The sequence below is a fragment of the Rutilus rutilus genome (assembly GCF_951802725.1).
Source record: "Rutilus rutilus genome assembly, chromosome: 19".
NCBI lineage: Eukaryota > Metazoa > Chordata > Actinopteri > Cypriniformes > Leuciscidae > Rutilus > Rutilus rutilus.
In genome coordinates, this window is record NC_140232.1 from 30,349,243 (window position 1) to 30,371,344 (window position 22,102).

The following is a 22,102-nucleotide window of genomic DNA, read 5'->3' on the forward strand; positions in this document are numbered from 1 at the left end:
AAATTGTGCCAGTGATTTCTGAAGTAAAACAGAACATTTTAATGTTATGAACCGTAATGCTATATGAAAGCAAGATAAATTCAATACAAAATTACTAATTTAAGGTTTATTTAGATATTGTCACCCTGGAATACCATAGCATGCGTTTTTCCTACTATGGTCAATTGCATAGGGATTTTGTATTGAACATATCTCTGGATCACAGTGTCATAGAGACAAGGGGGCGGGCTCATTTTACTCAGACGACCAATCAGTCTCTCAGGATCATTGTGAAGCTATCAAGCTACGCCCTAGCAACCATTTAGAGCACCATAGCAACACAATATATGATATTTGTGAATCATTTCAGTCAAAAAGGCTTTGGCAATAGATGCCTGTTGACATAGCGCTGTCTGTCAATTATGTAACATAAGAATAAAGTGACTAGGCTAATTTCTAAACATCCTATTGTGACATAGGTCACTTAAAAACGGAATAAAACTTTTCTTTAATAACATAGTGCAAACTCAAAACTGAAATCAGTGTTAGCTAAATTAAACAAATAGCAGGCAGGCCTAAGTCAAACAATGATGAGGCATGCCCATCTCCTCACTTCTCAAGATTATCCCCTGTGAGTATGTAGGTCTAGGTGGTCTGGATCTGGCACAACTTAACCCAGGCCCTTTGGCACAAATCACCCCAGACCCACAAGTTTGATCCAGCAGTTAAGAGCTAACATCATGCTAACTGTATAGACTCATTGTGTAGCCTACTAAAGCACTAAAACGTGTGAAATGTTTTCAAACTTGTCTATAATTGTTTAGACATTACAATCAAAAAACCTTAATCATAGAAATTTTACTTTGAAAGGGAAAAAACTGTTTTTTGCACTAAAATATGCTTAACTCTCATGCCATGTGTCTCTCTTCTTTGGAGGATGAGTAAAAGTGATTGCTTTTCAAAATGATGTGGTCACATGACCAATTTCTTCTATGGTTTTCCAGAAACAAGGGTGGAACTACTTCCCCCCTGGCACAAATCACCCCACTCTCCCCTACCGTTTTGGCGCTTTTAAATGTGACCGATCACTGTAGCGCCTCAGTTAAAGCGGCACGTGAACCGATCATCTCTCTTTACTAGTTAATAGTTAGTAAATACTAATTAAAAATAATAGGTATGTTGAAAGATACAGTACAACTTATCGAAATGTTATGCCTCACATAATATCGATCAATCAGTGTTTTTCAACCTCGGAAAGAGGTCAATAAAACAGCTGGAGAACAATGTGTCACATAACGTTACATTTACCTCAGGAAAGCCATTTAATGACCATAGAAACCATTTAGTATTAGTAGCCTATAAATTAATATTTTGCTAAATATGTACTCTATATTACATATTTATTATATTTTTTACTTGTATATCATTAAAATATTATAATAAAAAAAAATTATTATATAAAAAAAAACGCATTATGTTTATTTTAACCACATTTACATTTGAGTTGTTATTTTTAACCTTTAAATACCAGCTGACAGGGCTCTCTATTGCCATTATTTGAGAATTTCTTTCTTGAGAAAAATTAACATGTATCTACTGTACTATTAATCCAACTGAATCGATATTGAATCAAGATCGGAATCAAATCACAAGAATTGAATTGAAATTGTAAAAATTGTATTAAGCAATAATAAAAGCAGAAGCCTACCAGTCATTGCACCATGTAAACATGGTAACATGTTGTCACTAAACTTAATAAAATTATGTTTAGTTAGCTACCAAATGTTTTGACATCACAATAGCCTACACTTATTGCCATGAACGTCCCCCCCACCACACACACACACACACACACACACACACACTTATTACACTTAAAACACTTATTAGTAAAAAAGCAAAACTACAATAAGAGAAGAAAGAAAATATTTCATAATAAGGCAGCAGCTTCTGAATTCCTAATTTGATGTACTTTTCCAGTTCCAGCACACAAAACATAAAAATTCCCTTTTTACATTAATATCACACCTTCAATCGATGACAATATCAAATGCATAACATTAGTGATAGTGAGGTATCAGTATAAATATGAGGTTTCATAAAGTCAGTCAGCACAGTTTAGTTTAGAAGTACGATCACTTGTAACGGAGTTAATATTGTGAGCATAAAAAGGCACTTGAAACATAACCCTCATCTTTTCCTTTGGAAATATAGGGCAGGAGTGTAGGACCTGTAGGCACAACGTGTTCTCATCATCTCTTCTCGTGTATCATGTTTTTGTCAATTTCCTTTCTTCTTTCCTGGGGCCTTGGGACTAATGGTAACAGAAAAGAGAGAGAAAGGACACATTAATTGTACAGTTAAAGAGAAACAGAGAAATAATATGGTGTAATGCATTTCTCCACTATATGTGGACTTAAACATTATATATACATACATATTTATCTGTGTTTGCTCGTTTTTATACATGCAACGCATTCTTGAATATCATACAGCCATGCCGAAGTAAATACCCAGCGATCTCACTTTGCTCCTCTGTGAAATGGATATTCGAGTTGTGCTCATATTTTTAAAGGTATCTGGTAGAAATGATCATTACTACATGACTGAAAGTATGTGTAATGAACAGATTTGGCTATTTGAACGACGCCCATTACTAACAGGAACAAAGAATCTATAAAAGTACAATACGATAATATAATGGTGCCGTTTTCTGGTCCAGCATGACAACATCCCTAATGCAAATCCATAAAGATGAAAGCTTCAATGGGAGGACCGACTGCCTGATTAATTACAATGGTTATATGAAATTAAAAGTTCAATAAGTCCATACTACATATGGATGTGGTGTTCAAGTTTCCGCATACTTTGGCCATGCAGTTTATATATAAGGGGTGCATTAACATTATGTTAGTTGTTAGTTATGCTCGTGCAGAAATGAAGCAAAATCACCTCTCGATAACCTGTTCTGGTTATATTGTTTTATGTCAGCATGTGCCATAAAAAGCCTGTTAAATTTTTTTTAAACTTACAGGTAAAGTGAGAAAAAGTAGTTTGATGTATGAAAAGCTCAATCAGCAAATCATGAGAAGTCAATGATCAACTAATTCTCATTTATTAACTATTAATATTTATGCATCAGGGTAGCATTTGTTTTACTGCATTTCATTTATACGGAGTTAATTAAATATTACATAACTATTTTAGCGTAAAGATGACTAAACTACAGAAATGAGAATCACTAAAGAAAGTAACTAAACCTCAAAAACCCCAAAGTGGAAAATCCAGATATATATTACCTTAATCACAGCAATGAGACTATAGGAGAAATTATCAGAAAATTATTGCTTTAAAGGGTTAGTTCACCCAAAAATGAAAATTCTGTCAGTAATTACTCACCCTCATGTTGTTCCAAACCCGTAAGACCTTCGTTCATCTTCGGAACACAAATTAAGATATTTTTGATGAAATCTGAGAGCTGGATCACTCCTCCGTAGACTTCTAGGTGACCGAAACTTGCTGGCCCAGAAAATGTATTAAAGTACGGAAGCGTATTGCATTCACTTGAGGAAAAATAATCTACTCTGTTTTTATGAATTAACGAATTAATTATCTCAGAATTATGAGATAATTTTTCATGAAAAAAAGGTTTTGCTCTGTTTTTCTGAATTAACGAGTTAATTATCTCAGAATTACGAGATAATTTTTCATGAATAAAAAGTTTTTGCTCTGTTTTTCTGAATTAATGACTTAATTATCTCAAAATTATGAGATACATTTTTCTTGAAATAAAATGTATTTGCTCTGTTTTTCTGAATTATTGAGTTAATTATCTCAGAATTATGAGATGATTTTTCATAAAAAATATTTGCTGTTTTTCTGAATTAATGACTTAATTATCTCATAATTCTGAGATAATTAACTCAATAATTCAGAAAAACAGAGCAAAAACTTTTATTCATTAAAAATTATCTTGTAATTCTGAGATAATTAACTCGTTAATTCAGAAAAACAGAACAAAACATTTTTTTATGAAAAACGATCTCATAATTCTGAGATAATTAACTCAATAATTCAGAAAAACAGAGCAAAAACTTTTATTCATTAAAAATTATCTTGTAATTCTGAGATAATTAACTCGTTAATTCAGAAAAACAGAACAAAACATTTTTTTATGAAAAACGATCTCATAATTCTGAGATAATTAACTCAATAATTCAGAAAAACAGAGCAAAAACTTTTATTCATTAAAAATTATCTTGTAATTCTGAGATAATTAACTCGTTAATTCAGAAAAACAGAACAAAACATTTTTTTATGAAAAACGATCTCATAATTCTGAGATAATTAACTCAATAATTCAGAAAAACAGAGCAAAAACTTTTATTCATTAAAAATTATCTTGTAATTCTGAGATAATTAACTCGTTAATTCAGAAAAACAGAACAAAAATTTTTTTTATGAAAAACGATCTCATAATTCTGAGATAATTAACTCAATAATTCAGAAAAACAGAGCAAAAACTTTTATTCATTAAAAATCATCTCATAATTCTGAGATAATTAACTCAATAATTCAGAAAAGCAGAGCAAATACATTTTATTTCAAGAAAAAAGTAGATTATTTTTCCTCAAGTGAATGCAATACGCTTCCGTATTAAAGAGATCGTTAATATAGTCCAAGTGACTACAGTGGCTCAATCTTAAGTATATCAAGCGACGAGAATACTGTTTGTGCGCAAAAAACAACAAGTTAGGTCTGGGCCTCGAGTTAGTTCACGTAGTGTTTTTGCGCAGCGCATCTGTGTTACACGTCACCACGTAGGCTCACTATTGGCCGACGCTGGTCATGTGTGTGATGCGTGTGACGCACAACACAGACGCGCTGCGCAAAAACACTACGTGAACTAACTCGAGGCCCAGACCTAACTTGTTGTTTTTTGCGCTCAAAAAGTATTCTCGTCGCTTGATATACTTAAGATTGAGCCACTGGAGTCACTTGGACTATATTAACGATCTCTTTAATACATTTTCTGGGCCAGCAAGTTTCGGTCACCTAGAAGTCTACGGAGGAGTGATCCAGCTCTCAGATTTCATCAAAAATATCTTAATTTGTGTTCCGAAGATGAACGAAGGTCTTACGGGGTTGATACAACATGAGGGTGAGTAATTACTGACAGAATTTTCATTTTTGGGTGAACTAACGTTAACCCTAACAAAAAAACAAAAGAAACAAACAAAAAAAAATCCTAAAAATAGTCTTCGTATTTTTCCATGCAAAAAAACAACAACATTTGTTTTTGCTTTAATTTTCAGGCGAAATATAATTACGTTTTCATGTATTCACTTAGTTCTCAAGTCTACACTGGGATTATACACACACACACGCTCACACAAGAAAGATAAAATTTTGAAGCTCATATAAGAAACAGAAACTCTATTCTCTATTCGATGTTTATTGTCAGCCTCAAGAAAGAGGCCACTATAAGAAATTAGCCAGCAGGGGCTGTACTTCAACTCTTCACAGACTATTTACAATATTCATCATAGTGCCAGAGACAGGGCTTTAACAGAGGCCGTCCTTGATTGCTCAGCTGTGATGATGAAATCTCTGCAGTCTTTCTGCAATGATGAGGTGTTAACAGTTGTTACAGAACACAAAATTGAACAAATCTCAACTGGACATGTGCATCGTTTCATATTTTTGTACATGCGATCGCTTCCAGCTCAAGTTCTTTAAAATCAGATCAATTCACCAATGAGCCGAACATACAAAAGAACACACACACAGCATTTTCAGTTCACATTGTACTTGTTTCTTTTGTGATTCACTGAAAATGCTTCTATCTTTTGTGACCCATATTAATATTCATGATGATATATCCTTCAAGGCCATCATGTCAAACACCATCATAATAATCTCTCATAAACAAATATGAAAGATTTACATGATTTTGTGTCGTAAAATGGCTTGTAGTAAATTCTCTCATACCCAAACACACACACAATCATATCTAGATAACATTTTACCCCCCCCCCACACACACACACACAAAATCGCTTTAGCTGCCTGAGGCCACTCTCGGCTCATTAGTTTCTGAAAAAGTCTCTAAAAACAATCCCATGATGGGGTTTAAGATCTAGACTATCAACTTTAAAGCTGAAGGGAACTAGTAATATCACAATTTCTGAATTAAAGTCAACATGAAACGTTATTCACAAGCCTTTTTACCATCACAAAAGGTATTGGTTTCATCGGGGAAGCAGGTATTACATATAACGGGAAGTTTCTATTTGCTGTTATTGTAGTATTATTTATTACATTAACATTAAGCATCCTTTAAATTTCTACATTAACAACGGGCAAAAAGGAAAGCTATGGAAGCTTGTTTCATGTTGACTTTTTTCTCAGAATTGCGAGATATGAAAAAAAAAAGTCAGAATTGTGAGATAAAAAGTCGCAATTACGTTTTTAAATTTTTTATTCTGTGGCGGAAACAAGCTTCCATAGAAAGCAATTTTGAAGATGGGGAAAACTTTATATTGAGATAAAACAAACATTTCTTTCTTAGAAATAATGTGCACAGATAATTTGTGCACATTGAGCCACCAGATAAAGTAAACAGAGCTAATTCTGATTTCATGTTGACTTAAAGTCAATTAGTGCTTATGAACCACCAAAGAAAGTTAACATCTCTTCACCCAAAACAATAAGGAGTTAAAATCTACTTTACAGCACTTAACCCAGTTCTTTTAAGCTTAAATATGAATTCTGACATGCATATTAAACCCTTTTAAAGAGCAACAAAAGCCTCTTTACCAAACCACAACAATACATTTCCCCAATATGACCCATCACCTGTTGACCAAATTTCCATATGTCCTACTGCAAAAAAAACATTCATTTTACATCAGGACGTTCTCTTGAGGTGTGTGGGGATTTACTGAGAACAGTTTTGGCATATTTGTATCAAATATGTGCACAAATTTGTTTGTACAATACATAACGTAAGATAAATCCACAAATCTTGACTTTTTTTGCATCATAAAAAGAAGATATTATTTTGATATTATGTACAGTGTAAGAACTATATTAATAGTTACCATTCAGTCACAAGTTGATTGAGAAAGGCACAGCATTAACCAGTTGTTGGTTAAGCAAAACTAGTCCCCCTCGCATAGAGACGCAGGCATTTGCACACACAAAGCAAACAGAGGAGCTTTCACTAAGGTGCCATTTGGTTAGAAAATGACCAGGTTAGTCAGTTTCCTGAACAGTAAAGAGCTGTGAGCTGAAAATGCCGAGGGTGGTAAAGCAAGAATCCACATGGAAACAATGTGTTAAGTGATTGTCCATCAAATATTTTAAAACACGTTTTAATAGCATTGATGGAGCTCAATCTCAAGCTCATTTTCAGACATGCATCGCTTAACACATTGATTATGGGTGAGTACTAGGACTTGCAGAGAAAAATTGTTTGAGATTAATGTAAATTATATTATAATTCCCTGCAAGCTGATTTTAAAAGCTTCCCTTGATCTGATTCCTCTACTATATCAGCCCAAATCACCCAGCATATGAAACCAAAGCCAACACGCAGACGACAAAGTGCCACATTACTGCTACAGATACGAGTGAAACAAGCTCCTTGCCACTGTACAAACCTAAGAGGTATTGCCATGCTTTAAACATGGCAGACATTCATACAGCTTTTCTCAACCATTATTTTTCTTTTTCTCTATTTACACGAGACAATGATTCGGGGGCGAAGTACTTAGCATGTAGAAGAAGCTCTGGGTGAATCTCACAAAACCTGTCGAAGATGATGCTTGGGTAAATTTCACACCAAGAGGAACTTGATCAATTATATTTTGTGTGAAGAAATTAAGCCTAGCGTCATGTGGACCATTAAGATTGTGACTTTTGCATTGGTTTCACAAGAAATAAACACATTCCTTTTCTAAATTTGCATTACCATAAAGTGCAAAAAATATATTTTATTTATTTATTTAAAAGAGAATTTAATTATATGCTTAAATGTCACAAATTTAACACTTAATAGGCTTTGATTTTTTTTTCTCTTCATTTTGAAGTGGAATTTACAGGTTTTGTGAGATTCCTCCATTAGATTTCAAGTCAATCCAGCCCAAATCCTGCTTCACGTCTTCTTCCCCCGAGATCGAGCTGTCTAACAGGAAAATGCTGTTTAAGGCAAACAGGGAAGGGAGGTGAAGATGTTAGAAAGAGTTTCAACAGATATCCCAGGTGAAAAATGCCACTGTTTGTTTTTGGTATTAAAAAAAACCACTGAAAACAGTGAAAACTAAGTCTACGTCTCTCTGGTTTGTGCTTTCCAAATTAATTAAAGAATTAATCTGGCCTAGACGTGTTCACAGAAGCACCCAAACCCACAGCAGCAGAGAGAAATGAGAAAGAGGAGAGAGTTAGGACTTCCACCGAGAGAGGTAAAGAGCGATTAATGGAAGGGGACACAGATAAGGTGGCTCATTTCATTTCACCAGCACTGACTTTGGAAGGAAAGCATCCAGCTCCGAGTCTCTTCCGTTGCTGTGGCTGGGTGAAGATGGGCTGGTGCTGGAAGTGCTGGTGTTTGGTTTGGGGAGACTGTACATATAGACGGCTCCTATGACCAATCCCGCGCCCAGCGTGAATATCAGGTCCACGTGGAAGCCGAAGAGGTAGACGGACGTGATCGTGGACACGATGATGGAAAAAGAGGTGGCGAAGCCTTTGAGAATATTGTCTGCGTATTTTACGACAACAGCCACCAGAAGGCCGCCGAACGCCTGGTTGAAAATGACGCCCCACACAAGGGGAGTGTATCCGAACAGGAAGCCTTTCTCAGCAATGGCGGCGCCATCGTTCCACCACATGCCGAGGAGACCCAAAAGAGTCCCGAAGATCCCGAGCTGGATGTTTCTCATCCACACCGAGGCAGAGCTGCCCTTCAAGATCTTCTCGAAGTAAACGCCGGCAAACCCGGAGGACAAGCACGAGACAATCACGGACACCAAGCCCTTGAAGTAGTTCTGGTTGGTGCCGGTCAAAGCCTCCTTCTGTTTCCCACTCTCCTGCTCCACCTGGACGATCGCCACACCGGCGAACAGCAGCACTAGTGAGATCCACTGGATTTTAGACAGACTCTTCCGCAGCATGAGCACTGAAAACAATGCTGTGGTCAAGATCTTCAGCTGATATGTGACCTACAAAAACAAAATGAATCATTGCAACCAAATCTACACTGACAACCTTGTTTTTTACTAAACATAACATGTTTCGGGGTGAGAAATACATGTTCGTTTAGTTTACATATTTTCATATCATTAAACTTTATATTATATATATACATATACACACACACACACAAATAAATAAGTTGTGGAGAAGTCTTACCTGGAAAGTGGCTGCTGGTAAATTGGAAATGGCCACGTACTGCAGGTTGTTTTGTAAAGTGTAGATGAGTGACGGAACTGCTAACTTCAGTGTGTCCGAATACTGGATGAATATAGAGTCATACAACAACCATGCGAAGGTCTTCACATTACCTGCATTTACAACAACAAAAATGAGAAGAGACACGTTGTTATCAGACACACACTGCTGCAATAATAATAGTAGAAGTGGTGTTTTTTTTGTTAGTACACTTGACGCACAACGTAATGATGCCAATTGCCGCCTCTCGCGGTTCAAACAGGGCTGGGCAACCGCGTCATTACGTTGTGCGTCAAGTTCAAGGGTTACTCTTTTGGCGTAAATCGATGCGTACGGCCGTCTACCTAAAAAAAAATTCGTTTTAAATATGGATATTTCTCTTACACTAACGCATCGCTTCGCTTTAGAAGACCTTTATTAACCCGTGTCGAGCACTTTAATCATGAATGGATGCGCTTTGATGGACTTCCAAAGACATACACCCATTCACTCCCATTATAAAGCTTGGAAGAGCCAGGACATTTTTTAATACAACTCCGATTGCATTCGTCTGAAAGTAATGTCATGTACACCTATGATGGCTTCAGGGTGAGTAAATCATGGGCTAATTTTCATTTTTGGGTGAACTATCCCTTTAACATGTATGATATATGAGTGTCATTGCATAAAACAGAATATCAAAATGGCATTTATTTTAAATAATAATCAACATAACTATTACTCAACACGAAAAGTATTGTGAGATAAGACATTAATCTTGTTAGAACCATCTTTGAACTTAAAGGGTTAGTTGTGTAACTACTGTAATTACTCACCCTGAAATCTAAAAGATTTCTGTGCCTCCACTGACTAAATCTGTTCATCATATAAAGCGATCGAGTCTCTTCAGGAAATTTGGACTAAACCGCTCGATTCATATGGATTAGTTTTGCAATGTCTTTATGAACTTTTTGTAGCTGTCAATGGAAGGACAGAAATCTCTCAAGATTTCATTAAAAATATCTTCATTTGTGTTCCAGGTTTGGAACGACATGACGTGAGAGAGCAACGTAAGTGAGAGAGTTGTCATTTTTGGGTGAACTATCCCTTTAAGACATATTATACACGTAACACAACTCCAGTGAACGCACCTCTCTTCTGTATCATGATGATGACCAGACAGGTGAAGAATTTAAGAACTTCTGCCATCACTACGGCTGACGTGGCGAAGAAATGATCTCCCGGCAACGTCCGCACGTAGCGGATGCTGAGGATGAGCGATGCATTCTGGATCACCAGAATCGCCAAACTGATGTACTTCAACTTCTTGTTGACTGCAAGAGACAAGCACGAGAATATTTTTGGTCAACAAAAAGCAGGTTTTTCACTGAAAGCGTGAAACTGGAAACGGGTCTGAACACTGACGTCAGCATTTCACTTTTCTGAATGCAGCTAGTCAATGTTTAGCTTGTATTTTCAGTTAGGACACACCTATACACGTCAACACTTTGGCCAGTGTTTGCTCAATCCGGTGCCAACACCCTGCTTACAGACGCTTCATTCATTCACACCACTGCGTGTAGAAACATATTAATGCAGTTCACTGACACATTACTGGATACCAAATGGCCAAAACTACACGATTATAGAACTAAAATTGGATTAAAATGGGAGAAGACAAGATGAAAGACAAAAAAAATAACTATAGACAGTTTCTAGACACGACGAACAGGAACTGTGAAACCGTGATCCTGTTTCGCAAGTTTTCGTTTTTTTTTGTAAAGAAAGTCATTCATCTAGACAGACTGACGTATAACACACACCTTCTGCCACGCCGTCAAAACTCATTAAGACACATGATGATGTGAAAAGAGCTTTTATCTGCAAGATGACAAAGGAATTTTTACACTGTCTGAGGAAATTCAAAGAGCTTTACAAGAGCAAACCACAGCCACGATTATCCCTTTTTATGTATGCCATCTATTACAATGTAGAGCCATTTTTACACATTCACAGATGATTCAATGGCAGAGAAATTGGTGCGAAAAATCAGGCACTTTGTTAACATTAGTTAATGCATTAGGTATGAACTTACTAATACCAGTTTTATTAATGTAGATTGTTGAATTAAAAATACATAATTGTTTATTCATATTCATAATAAATGGTTAATTGTGTAGAAATGAACATAATCAAAAATATTCAGATAGTTCATGATACCAAATGCATTAACTAACTTTAATTTTTTAATGTTTGTTCATGTGGACAAATGTGCAACACCCTCAAAGTAAATTGGGAGCGATTATATTTTTGTTTTTAGTAAAGCAAAAAAATAGATATTGTTTGCCTTTGTGATTTTATAATTCACACATCAGAGGGTTAAAAAGGAGAGAGATGACAAAACATTTATTTTGATCTTGATTTTTCATTATTTTAATATTCTTTCGCTTTTACAAAAAATACTGTGACGGTACTACCATGCTACAGTGATATCAGATGGTAATACCATGGCACTTTGCTAAATTCCTGAATGATTGTCATACTCATGTACATCCTCCAAGACACTGGTACATTTTTGTAAGTGATAGTATCAAACAGCAATATCATAGTCCTATATTCAGATACCATGGTCCGTGTTATTTACATTGTACTTCAAACACTCCAATGGTGTATGTCCAAAACACATGGTGATATGATAGTAGGATGTGGTAACCATGGAATTTGGGTAGGTAACTATGGTCACCATGTTGCATTTTCATACTTCATTGCATTTATTCTGACAGAGTCCTTAAACAGGCATGTGTTTGAATCAGAGAGATAGCATTCTGAAGATGAAATTATGTTGTTGTTTTTACCTTCATTCTGTCTGCGGGATGATGTTTTATCCTCAGTGCTTTTGTTTGGACTTTCATTGCCTGGTGCTGCCATTATCGTCGTCGAACATTAACTTAATTCTGCCCACAGACTCACACGATCCGCTCGATCTGTATTGATTACAGAGCTTGATGATAATTTCCCCACCGCTGCTCCATGAAACAGCTCAAATATGCGGTGAATAAGGTCGGAATGATCATCAGAGGTGCTCGAGGAAAAGTGTTGACGTCCCCAAGCACACAATCACTTCCTGTAGCCGTTCGCGAGAGCCTCGACCAATCACACGCGCTCTCGCTCTTCTTCTTCGCTCTGTCGCGATCTGAACTACGGAAACGTATTAGCGCCGCCCGCGTGCAGCCTCGAATCAAATACATGGCATAAAAAGCTACTGTCTATGATAAAAAAGTACTTCAAAATTACTATGGTATTAGCAATAGCATTGCATTCTGCAATATGCACTTTGAAGTAATCAAATGGCGTGGTATTAGGATGGTATGGTTCCTCCGGTGGTATTAGGGTGGTTTCATATATAGCCACAGTATTTTTGTAAGGGAATTATGAGACTTTACTGACAAAATCCAAAGAAATTTAGTTTACAGTTACTGAAAGAAAATTATGAAAAAAGCGGGGTTTTTTTTCTATAATATTTTGTATAATAATATATTGTTACTAAAAATATTTAAATTACATATATTACATTTAAAATCTAGTTTTAATTGTTAATATCTATAACGTTTAATTGACTTAATTGTTGCACACCACATACTTATGTGCTAAAAAAAAAATGCTTGCTTGTGTCTGAATTTAAAAAAGAAAAGAAAAAAATACCAATACAAAGGTAACTAAAAGTAATCAGGTAACTAAAATATTGTTGCTCAATAATAATCCAAAAAATCCATTGCAACTGTCTCTCAAGAAGAATGATGTGTTGCTCTACAAGGACCTCTAGATGGCAGAAGCACACAATCATTGCATAGTCTTAAGCATTTTATAATGTAATAATGTTAGTTAATGGTAAAAAAAAAGTTATTAAAAAGTGATAAATATAGTTTATAGCGAAGAAATATACACAGGATAGATTCATATTGAACTTAATGAGTTTTAACTGGCATTATTTGAGGCTGAACAAACACCCCCACAAATATAACATTTATAAAGCCTGAGAAATGTGGCGTATAAAAGTAAAAATACCCATCTTTATTGCTTAAATACACATTTCTCCTCATAAGTAATAATATTTGACATTGATCAGATTTATTAACAGCTGATTTTGATTGTATATTTGTTAAAGTGACTTAATACATACATTAAAAATAAAGGCAAAGACAAATTGTATCATTATTGCATAGTTTTTATTTGAACAAATTCTTATACAAAAAGGCAGTACATGCATATAATCGATATTTATATTTACCATTATTTAGTTCTCTCTTATTATCTTTAGAAAATATATATAATGGTCAAGAAGACAAGTGTTTTATCGATGAAATCTCTGACACGGAACATCACATGACAACAGTCACATTACATTGTTCAGTATTTAGAGTAAAATCGTTCTGCCAACCCAAGCAATACCATTGGAAGATGTTTGGCCTGTCTTCTGCATGGTGATGAGAAACAGACAGGTGAGGACTTTAAGAATCTCTGCCATCACGACAGCAGATGTGGCCAGACAATGATCTCCAGCCAGTGTCCACACGTAGCGGATGCTGAAGATGAGCGATGCATTCTGGATCACCAGAATCGCCAGACTGATGAACTTCATTATCTTAACTGCATGAGACAAAAGTCAGGGATATTTAGTTATCATTTACCTGTTGTTATAGGCACAAACGCATCTGTAAAGACTTACTGAAATCTGGAAATAATACACACTGACAAACACCGACATGCATGGACGTCTCTCACTTTTCTGAATGTAGCTAGTCATTATCATCAGTTAAAGACACACCTAAACAGATGAAAACACACTTCAATTCACGCTGCTGTGTGTGGAAACTATGTCCTGGCAGGCAAGTTCATTTATCAATGGCTTTCACTAAGAAATAATAATAGAATGTGAGAAGGGCAAACACTTTCCTGAGAAATCTTCTCAAAAATATGATTAGGTCAGGTGGACCATATAGACGAGAAGAAAGGGAGTTTCAAAAACTGGAAATCTGATTTCTCCATTTATCAAAGCTATTTTTTGAATCTTCATTTATCCTGTTAAATGATATATCAGAAAGTAATTGGCCTAATATGGTAATATAGTCACCATGAAATCAAACTCCAATTGTAATTTTTAAATGGAATATTGCATTATTATGATTTTTTTTTTTTCGTGCATAATATTATTTTTTAATTGATTTGCCCTCGTAATCTTTAATGAAAATAACTTATCCCTCTTGCTGCGACATCTCTTCTCTGATGATCGCTTTTTCAGCGTGAGGGCGGCACAACCAGTCACTCACATGAGATCCACCAACAGCAAACCACAACCATCCAATCGATCGAGTGGTGCAGGTATGACATCACTTTGTAGGCCAAAACGCGGAAGCGAGTTAGCATTTTAGCACTTCCAGTTCCATAGTCCCGAAGAAAATGTTTTTTTTTATTGGGATTTTGGTTAAATGGCTGAAATAAGGTCTGTGGCATAGACAGTGGATTCAACGGAGAAAAGTGAAGTCAATTAGAAGCACTCACTTCCTGATGGCTGAGCGTACTGCGCAGACTCAAACTGAGCTTGACGACGTAGATGTGACGTGAGCAACCCGTCTGTCTTCTAATAGCTGTGCCAAGAGAAATCTGAATCATTCCCTTCCGAAACTTGCAGAGACGGAGAGCGTGAGTAGGAGCTGTCCATGAGCTAGGAGCAGGAGCAACTTTTGCTAAGTATTCTGATGAATTATTTTGTCATTTTGCCTCCACGTCCCCCCGATTGCCCGCGAGCTTCTCCTCCTGTCCATACGGTTATCTCTCTACTGTGCGACAGAGAGTCACGTGGTTATGACGCAATCGTTAGCCTATTTTTACAAAAACTGCTTCTACGGGGCCATAACGTAAGATACAAGGTAATGGGGCCTTTTATACATTTTCGTGTTTCTTTAGAAATACATAATGGACAAATGGAGTCTTTAAACGCCTCAGATATAAAGTTATTCGCTGTCAAAGTGACGCCAAAAATGAATGGGAGTCAATGGAATGCTAACAGCAGGTCTGCTAATCAATGGCGGCACCCGGAGTAGCTTCAGTTTTTTTCTGAAAGATTACCCCCTTGGTCTGTGGTGAACAAAAGCTCAAGACACTTTTCACGTTTTATTCTACGACATAAAATACATCAATATTACCCCACTCTGGATTTTTCGAAGCTGTTACGTGTCTTGAAAAAGGCGGTTGCTAACAAGTGGCTAAATCGGACTACATAGGCTGTCGAGGAGGTTAAACGTCATCATGCCAAACAGGTGCTTTACAGCATCGTTATGCTTATAATTGTGCTCTTATAAACTATTCTAACTCAAACGGTCTGGGAAAATGTTTTTAGATAAAAACTGAAAAAGTTGTCGGAAGCTTAGTGATGGTGACGTTGAATTAGTGGGACCGTGGTGTAGTTCGTTTATAGCCTACCTTTAGCTTTTTACTTCTGGCGACTGCATTTAGCCTTCAGACTTCATAAAAGTTGTGTTCATCTGTGATAATTATATTGATGGACAAAACGTGCAAGTATCATAAACTTTTGTTGATCACAAATCTTGTTCTTAGCGATAATCCAAAAGCCTATGGGAAAATCTTATTGGGTTTTCTTGAGGAAACCAGTGTCATGCTTACTGGCCTACAAAGTGACGTCATACATTTTTATCTCATTTGAGAAGCGGTGGCTGCCTCCGAAAACACATGCTCTCTCGAGTAGGTACTTATTTTGAATAAGAAATCATTTCACGACCACTAAAAAGTATGTTATATAGTATGTGTAGTATTAATTTAATCTGGATGTATGTACTACATTCAACATGTTGTCATTATCATGTGACCTACCAGCATCAGTTGCATTACTTAACCTCCATTCACATCCTCTCCTGTGGCCTCATGGGATAGTAAAATGTAGATCATAAGCACACTTCAGAATTTAACCGGAACTAGTAGGTCATCCGGGTACTTTTTGCCTAACGTACAGTAGCCTACGTTTGTCACATACTGTTTTTGCCTTCTAGTAGGAAAGTATGTGATTTAGGATGCAGCCAGTTTCTTTAACTCGTACGCCACAAAAGGAAAGAGAAAACTGTCGCAACTTGCGTTTCACGTCGACAATCCTCCTTACCATGGTACATCTTTATACTTTTATTATTTGAATGCAAAAAGCACCATGGCATTCTTGAAACGAAATTAGTATACCATGTAAAAACTACACATAAAAAATTATATGATAAATGCATTTGATCTGACAGCCAAAGCATCGAGTCCTGTGTTTGAATCAGAGAGATAGTAGATGAAATTAAGTTGTTTTTTTTTACCTTCCTTCTGTCTGTGGGCAGATGTTTTACCTTCAGGGCTTTTGTTTGGACTTTCATTGCCTGCTTCTGCCATCATCGTCATCGAACATGAACTTTTCTACCCACAAACTCACACGATCCGCTCAATCTTTAATGATACAGGGCTAAATTATATAATTTCCACGCCGCTGCTCAATTAAACCAAATACTTTAGCCTTAAAAGACTTTGGTGAAACAGCACAGATGATGTCGTTATGACTGACGTCTCACAAAATCACTTCCCGTAACTGTCCATGGGATTTTTTTTGTTGTTTTTTTTAACACATTTTCCCTTGAGCATTTATTTTCCCTTTCCAATTATCCCAATCTGATACTTTCATAGCCATCCACAATGGCTTCATTTCTATTTAGCTGAACTAATACATTAGTACATGTAAACTGGAAGGGGAAAAGTACAGTCAAATACATCCTGGTGGGTGCAGTAAAGAAGCCAGATTTGTATTGCACCACAGAGACCAGTAGGGGGCAGCAGCACCTAATAGATTTCGCATAGTCTCATCATTCTCTAAATCTAAAACATCACAATTAAATGTAGTTTTTCCTATAGATAATGTAAATATACATTTTCCTAAATAAAGATCCAATGCGAGTCAAAAGATAAGTTTAACTCATGTGTTAACTCTAGTGACCTGAATGGTTTGACTGGAGATACCTGTTCTGTTCAAATATCTCCTCAATTTGAAGTATGAACAGAAAACGATGATCACTATTTAGATCTAACCACTAAATTGGCAGCAGTTCCTCTTTTAATTAATTTGCTTGAGCAAAACAATATGAAAGACAAGACAGATGTTTCTTTAAATATAGATATTTCACCTCTATATTTTTTATTTATAGAATCTCATAAATTAAACATCATGTGACAGCAGCCACAGTACACAAGTATTTCAATACACAAGTATTTACAGCAAAGTTGTTGTGCCAACCCAAGCAAAAAAGGCAAGGATTTTGTTTTTCATAAAATTGACTGTATCAAAAAATACCCCAGTGTTTACACAAATGCATTACACATTATGTTAGGAGAGGTCCAATTCACATACATTCACTTTCAAAGTCTCAAATCAAAGAATTTGATCTGAACACAGCAATGCTGTTTTGGACCCAAACTTTGGTCACATCAAAATGTATCTGTTTACCTCACATAAAGCACTAAGGCAGATCTCTTTGGTGTGTTATAATGAAATCAAACAATTAGGAAAAACTCACTTGGCCCTTTTTTAGTAAACATCACTAGTGGGTTAGTGGTTGAAGCCCTCATGACATTAGTCAAACTTTTGGGAACTTTCAACAAAATGACACATATCTGAGCACGTTCAGCACGAAGCGTCCTGACGACATTCTTTAAGTTACAGACCAGGTATTTCACAAACAATCCCAACAGAAACCAAAAGCTGCCTGGCTAATGGCTCTGAGGAATCCACCTAGTGATTTGATTAATTTAGAGTAAACAGGATCCACAGGAATGTTCCTCTTCTCTTCTGTCGCACCTTCTTTGAGAGTGTGTGTTACGGCAGGCCTCCCATCAAAAGACTGGAAAGCAGATCCAGTCTTTTTGAAACCCCTTAGAACAGGGAGAGAATATCACTGTACAGCAAAAACCTGTAAAACCAGGTATCATGGCAGTCTAACATAAAGCGACTGCAAGTCCACCCACTGTCATTTAAGTCAGTTTGAACTTAAAACAACACGAACAGACAAACAAAACGAACACAGTTTGCTGCTTCTGAAACTTCATGAACCACAGAGCGCACAAATAAATTAGTACGTGGCTGAAAAAATAAATAATCAGCAATAAATAAGAAAAAGTAACGTTTCCCGCTGTTGCATTGAGCTGTGATGGCTGTAGTCGTGGGGAAAATTCACCCATAAAGTAAAACTGCATCAATCCGGAGCTTCGAGAAGCACAGAACCCAAGTCCATATGAAACAAAAACCAGCGTTGAAGGCAGCCAAACAAAAATAAATAAGGAAGTGTCCAGAAGCCAGCTACTAGAGTTCAGTAAGTCCAGTGTAAAACGAAACAGTGAGTGTGAAAAGTCCTTTAAAGGCTTGGCTTAATATTGGTTTCCGCTTGCAAATCTCCCATGTCCTCAGAGGTCTCCATCATCCAAGGGTGCAGCAAAATCTGCTCCAAACTCGGCCGGTCCTCCGGCCTGTACGATAGGCACCAGCGAATCAGAGACTGGCATTCTGAAATGAAACAGAACAAAGGTTGAATATAGTTTATTGGCACACTTTCCCATTGTATGTACTCCCCCTTTAAGAAAGTAGACAGGGTTGATGACTCCCGTTTCATTTTGTTTGAGGGCTCACCTTTGGAGATGCGTTTAGTGAAACTCGGAGTGGCTTGTACAATGTCGCTGTCCCGCTCAAAGGGAATGTCTCCACACACCATGTCAAACAGAAGTACGCCCAGTGACCACACAGTGAGCGGACGAGCGCTGTAACGCTGGTGGAGGATCCACTCTGGAGGGCTGTAGACTCTGGTACCTAAACAGACAGAGGGGTCATTCGTACCTGATCCACATTCATGTTACATTCATAAATACGCATTAACCACCCCAAAGCTGCCTTACCTTCAAAGTCAGTGTAAATGGAGTCCTTCAGCAGAGCGCCAGAACCAAAGTCGATGATTTTGATGTCACCGGTGCGGGTGTCAATAAGGATGTTCTCATCTTTGATGTCCCGATGGACAATCCCCTTGGAGTGGCAGAATTGGAGGGCTTCAATGACCTGTTTGAGGAACCTGAAAAAGACAATTCTCATCAGTACTGGAGTTTACTGTTAGAACTCATTGTCAAAATAAGACTGTCTCCTTTTTCGCACCTCTGTGCAATGGGCTCCTCCAGGGCCCCACGTTCAGTGATGAAGTCAAACAGGTCCTGGCAGTGTTGGGGTTTTTCAAACACAATGAGATACCCCTGACCCGGCATCTCAAACCAGTCGAGCATCCGGATGACGCCGCGGTGACCGGGTACCGACCCCGACCCTCCACCCAGACACAGGAGGAGAGCGACCTCCATGGGGACCGCGTTTGCTTCCCCAGGCTGTGGGAGTTAAAAAGACAATGATCATTATTGCGTTTTAATTCTGAAAATGGTTTTATTACAGGTGTATTTTCCCTGCTAAAATTCCCTACTGCAGGTGTAAACTCCCTAAATGTTATTTAAAAGGGGAACTACAATTTCATGTCACATTTGTGGACCTATAAATGTACTTGTTGTTTTGAAACTAATTCTATCTTGGTGATTAGGTCTATGAAACCGGTTCTGACACATTAGGGAAAGTCCACTTAGTTTCCCTTTTTAGGTTGTTCCGAATCGTCACGCCTACGTCACTTTCTGTATTAAGACGATTCTGTTCCGGTAACAATTTTAATAATAATAATAAACAGTAGAGGGCGCTGTTAATCATATTTCTTTTACTTCGTTTTTTGGTACGTAAGCTATTCAAGCAGGTCCTGACTTTTTGTAAAAAAAAAAAAGACAACTAAATTACTTGTAAGAAAAAAAAAAAAAAAAAAGAAAAAAAAAGAAGCATTTATAGGAAAGATTACTCACCAGTTTTGCCCACTGTTGAATTCTGTCACGGGATATTTGTTTAATAGCGACCTAAAAATCATAACATACGTAATTTAGAATACTACATTTATGAGGGGGGAAATAATTTACATTTTTATATATATTTTTTTTCTATCATTTTTACCTGTTGCCCGTCTGAAATGCGCTGTCCGGAGAACACAGACCCGAACCCGCCGCTTCCCAGAAGGGTTCCCATCTTATACTGCTTCTCAAAGTGCTCTTTAACTGAAAATAAACACAATAATGTTCAAGAAACAACATAACCAGGAATGAATGGCGTTTTTTCTAAAGTATGCATCTTGGATTAAGATTACATTGAAATTGAAAAAGCGTTTTTTTTTTTTTTATTATTGTTGAGTACTATAAAACAATAATTCAAACATTGCCATACAAGTAAAATCTGTATTATTTTTGTTGTTCGGTATTATAATGAACTCACCATTTTTCGCTTTAACTTCTTCCAGCTGATCCAAACGCAGGTCAACAATACGTTTATCCAACATTTTCAGTTTTTATAAGAATACAAATAAAAAGCCCAAATGATATCTTCAGCTATCACCGTCAGCCGCCTCAGCAGTGCATATCCATGTTAGTCTGTTATGATTCTGTTTTCAGTTCAGTTCAAATTCCGCCGTTTTCAGTGAGCGTATGTGACCTCTCCTTCAAACGCTCGCACTGACTGTGAATAATCTCAGTTTGTTTATGTTTTAAGTTTACATGTGTAAACACGCCCACTCTCACGAACCCGCCTAATCGCGGCCAACACGCTCGAGTGTTTTGAAATGACAGCCAATCACAGCGCTGAAACTTTTAAATAAAGGAATATTAATGAGCGGTGGTTAAAATTCTAAGAATCACCACCTCCCGTTTGCCTAACGTACCGGAGAAAGAGCGCGCGCGCGCGCGATGACAGGAATACAGTTGAGGTTTTTTTTAACGCGTACATTTTTAAATCATCCATGCACTAATGCAACTGTTTCTAGTAGAATTTTTAACGAAATCCATATAATAAACATGACGACTATTCTAAATTGATATATATTTATATTTTCTTTAAAAAGAAATTTCATTTTAAAATCAGTTAGTAGAGATTAAAGCCGATTGAGTCTCACAAATAGGTACAAATAAACCTGGAATAGATACTAGTAATTAATAAATGCTACTAGTACTAAACGAATAGTTACCATAAAAAAAAAAAAAAAAATGGTATACAATTCGTATGCATTCATTTTGGAAGTGAATAGATCTGAACACAAAATGAGAAAGTAATTCTGTTTTTAACAGTAACATTAGAATTGAATCCCCATTTGGACAGTAACTAGTATCAAAGTAATAAGCACTTGTAATTAATGAATCGCAATAGCATTGAAAAACATAGTCACTATTGAATTACTTGGTAGTAATCAAAAAATCGTCAAAAATGTAAATACTATATAATGTAGTTGAATGAAATTACAATCATTTAGGAAAAACACTGCGCACATTTGCAGATATAAACAGGGATGATCTTAGACTGGTTTGAAGGCTATTATGACTCATTCTCCAGCATGCTCTGTGCATGTGGGGCAGTCCCACATCAGCTATTTACAAAATCCGATGTGGTTTCACCTCCATGATGATGACATGCAAAAAAAATACAGAACTTTTAATAGATAGATGATAGCGTCTGCCAATACTTTATGCAGACCTGACTTAACAGACTTTAATG

General features: G+C 36.7%; 2 protein-coding genes across 2 annotated transcripts; both read right to left on the reverse strand.

Annotated features, from left to right (window-relative positions):
* Nucleotides 1-1,431: 1,431 nt before the first annotated feature.
* On the reverse strand, nucleotides 1,432-12,552 carry slc35a2 (solute carrier family 35 member 2). Its single transcript, XM_084389225.1, has 5 exons — nucleotides 12,267-12,552; nucleotides 10,563-10,745; nucleotides 9,394-9,545; nucleotides 8,509-9,203; nucleotides 1,432-2,293 (listed from the first exon to the last, which is right to left on the reverse strand). Exons 1-5 carry the CDS (start codon nucleotides 12,337-12,339, stop codon nucleotides 2,260-2,262), a joined length of 1,137 nt encoding a protein of 378 aa, XP_084245351.1. The 5' UTR covers nucleotides 12,340-12,552; the 3' UTR covers nucleotides 1,432-2,259.
* A 5,054-nt stretch (nucleotides 12,553-17,606) lies between these two features.
* On the reverse strand, nucleotides 17,607-21,077 carry pim2 (Pim-2 proto-oncogene, serine/threonine kinase). The gene is made up of 7 exons (XM_084389536.1): nucleotides 20,834-21,077; nucleotides 20,519-20,619; nucleotides 20,374-20,424; nucleotides 19,640-19,860; nucleotides 19,390-19,559; nucleotides 19,127-19,303; nucleotides 17,607-19,003 (listed from the first exon to the last, which is right to left on the reverse strand). The coding sequence occupies exons 1-7, from the start codon at nucleotides 20,895-20,897 to the stop codon at nucleotides 18,855-18,857; spliced, it is 933 nt and encodes a 310-aa protein (XP_084245662.1). The 5' UTR covers nucleotides 20,898-21,077; the 3' UTR covers nucleotides 17,607-18,854.
* Nucleotides 21,078-22,102: the final 1,025 nt, after the last annotated feature.

What these genes read in the sequence shown, in the direction of transcription:
- pim2 (XM_084389536.1), bottom strand. Translation starts at nt 20,897, where the DNA reads ATGTTGGATAAACGTATTGTTGACCTGCGTTTGGATCAGCTGGAAGAA. An exon ending in AGAAGTTAAAGCGAAAAATG is followed by an intron (nt 20,620 to 20,833) that starts GTGAGTTCATTA and finishes GTTTATTTTCAG; the next exon opens with TTAAAGAGCACTTTGAGAAG. An exon ending in GAGGAGCCCATTGCACAGAG is followed by an intron (nt 19,560 to 19,639) that starts GTGCGAAAAAGG and finishes TGTCTTTTTCAG; the next exon opens with GTTCCTCAAACAGGTCATTG.
- slc35a2 (XM_084389225.1), bottom strand. Translation starts at nt 12,339, where the DNA reads ATGGCAGCACCAGGCAATGAAAGTCCAAACAAAAGCACTGAGGATAAA. An exon ending in CATCATGATACAGAAGAGAG is followed by an intron (nt 9,546 to 10,562) that starts GTGCGTTCACTG and finishes TTGTAAATGCAG; the next exon opens with GTAATGTGAAGACCTTCGCA. An exon ending in CTGGATGCTTTCCTTCCAAA is followed by an intron (nt 2,294 to 8,508) that starts GTCAGTGCTGGT and finishes TGTTACCATTAG; the next exon opens with TCCCAAGGCCCCAGGAAAGA.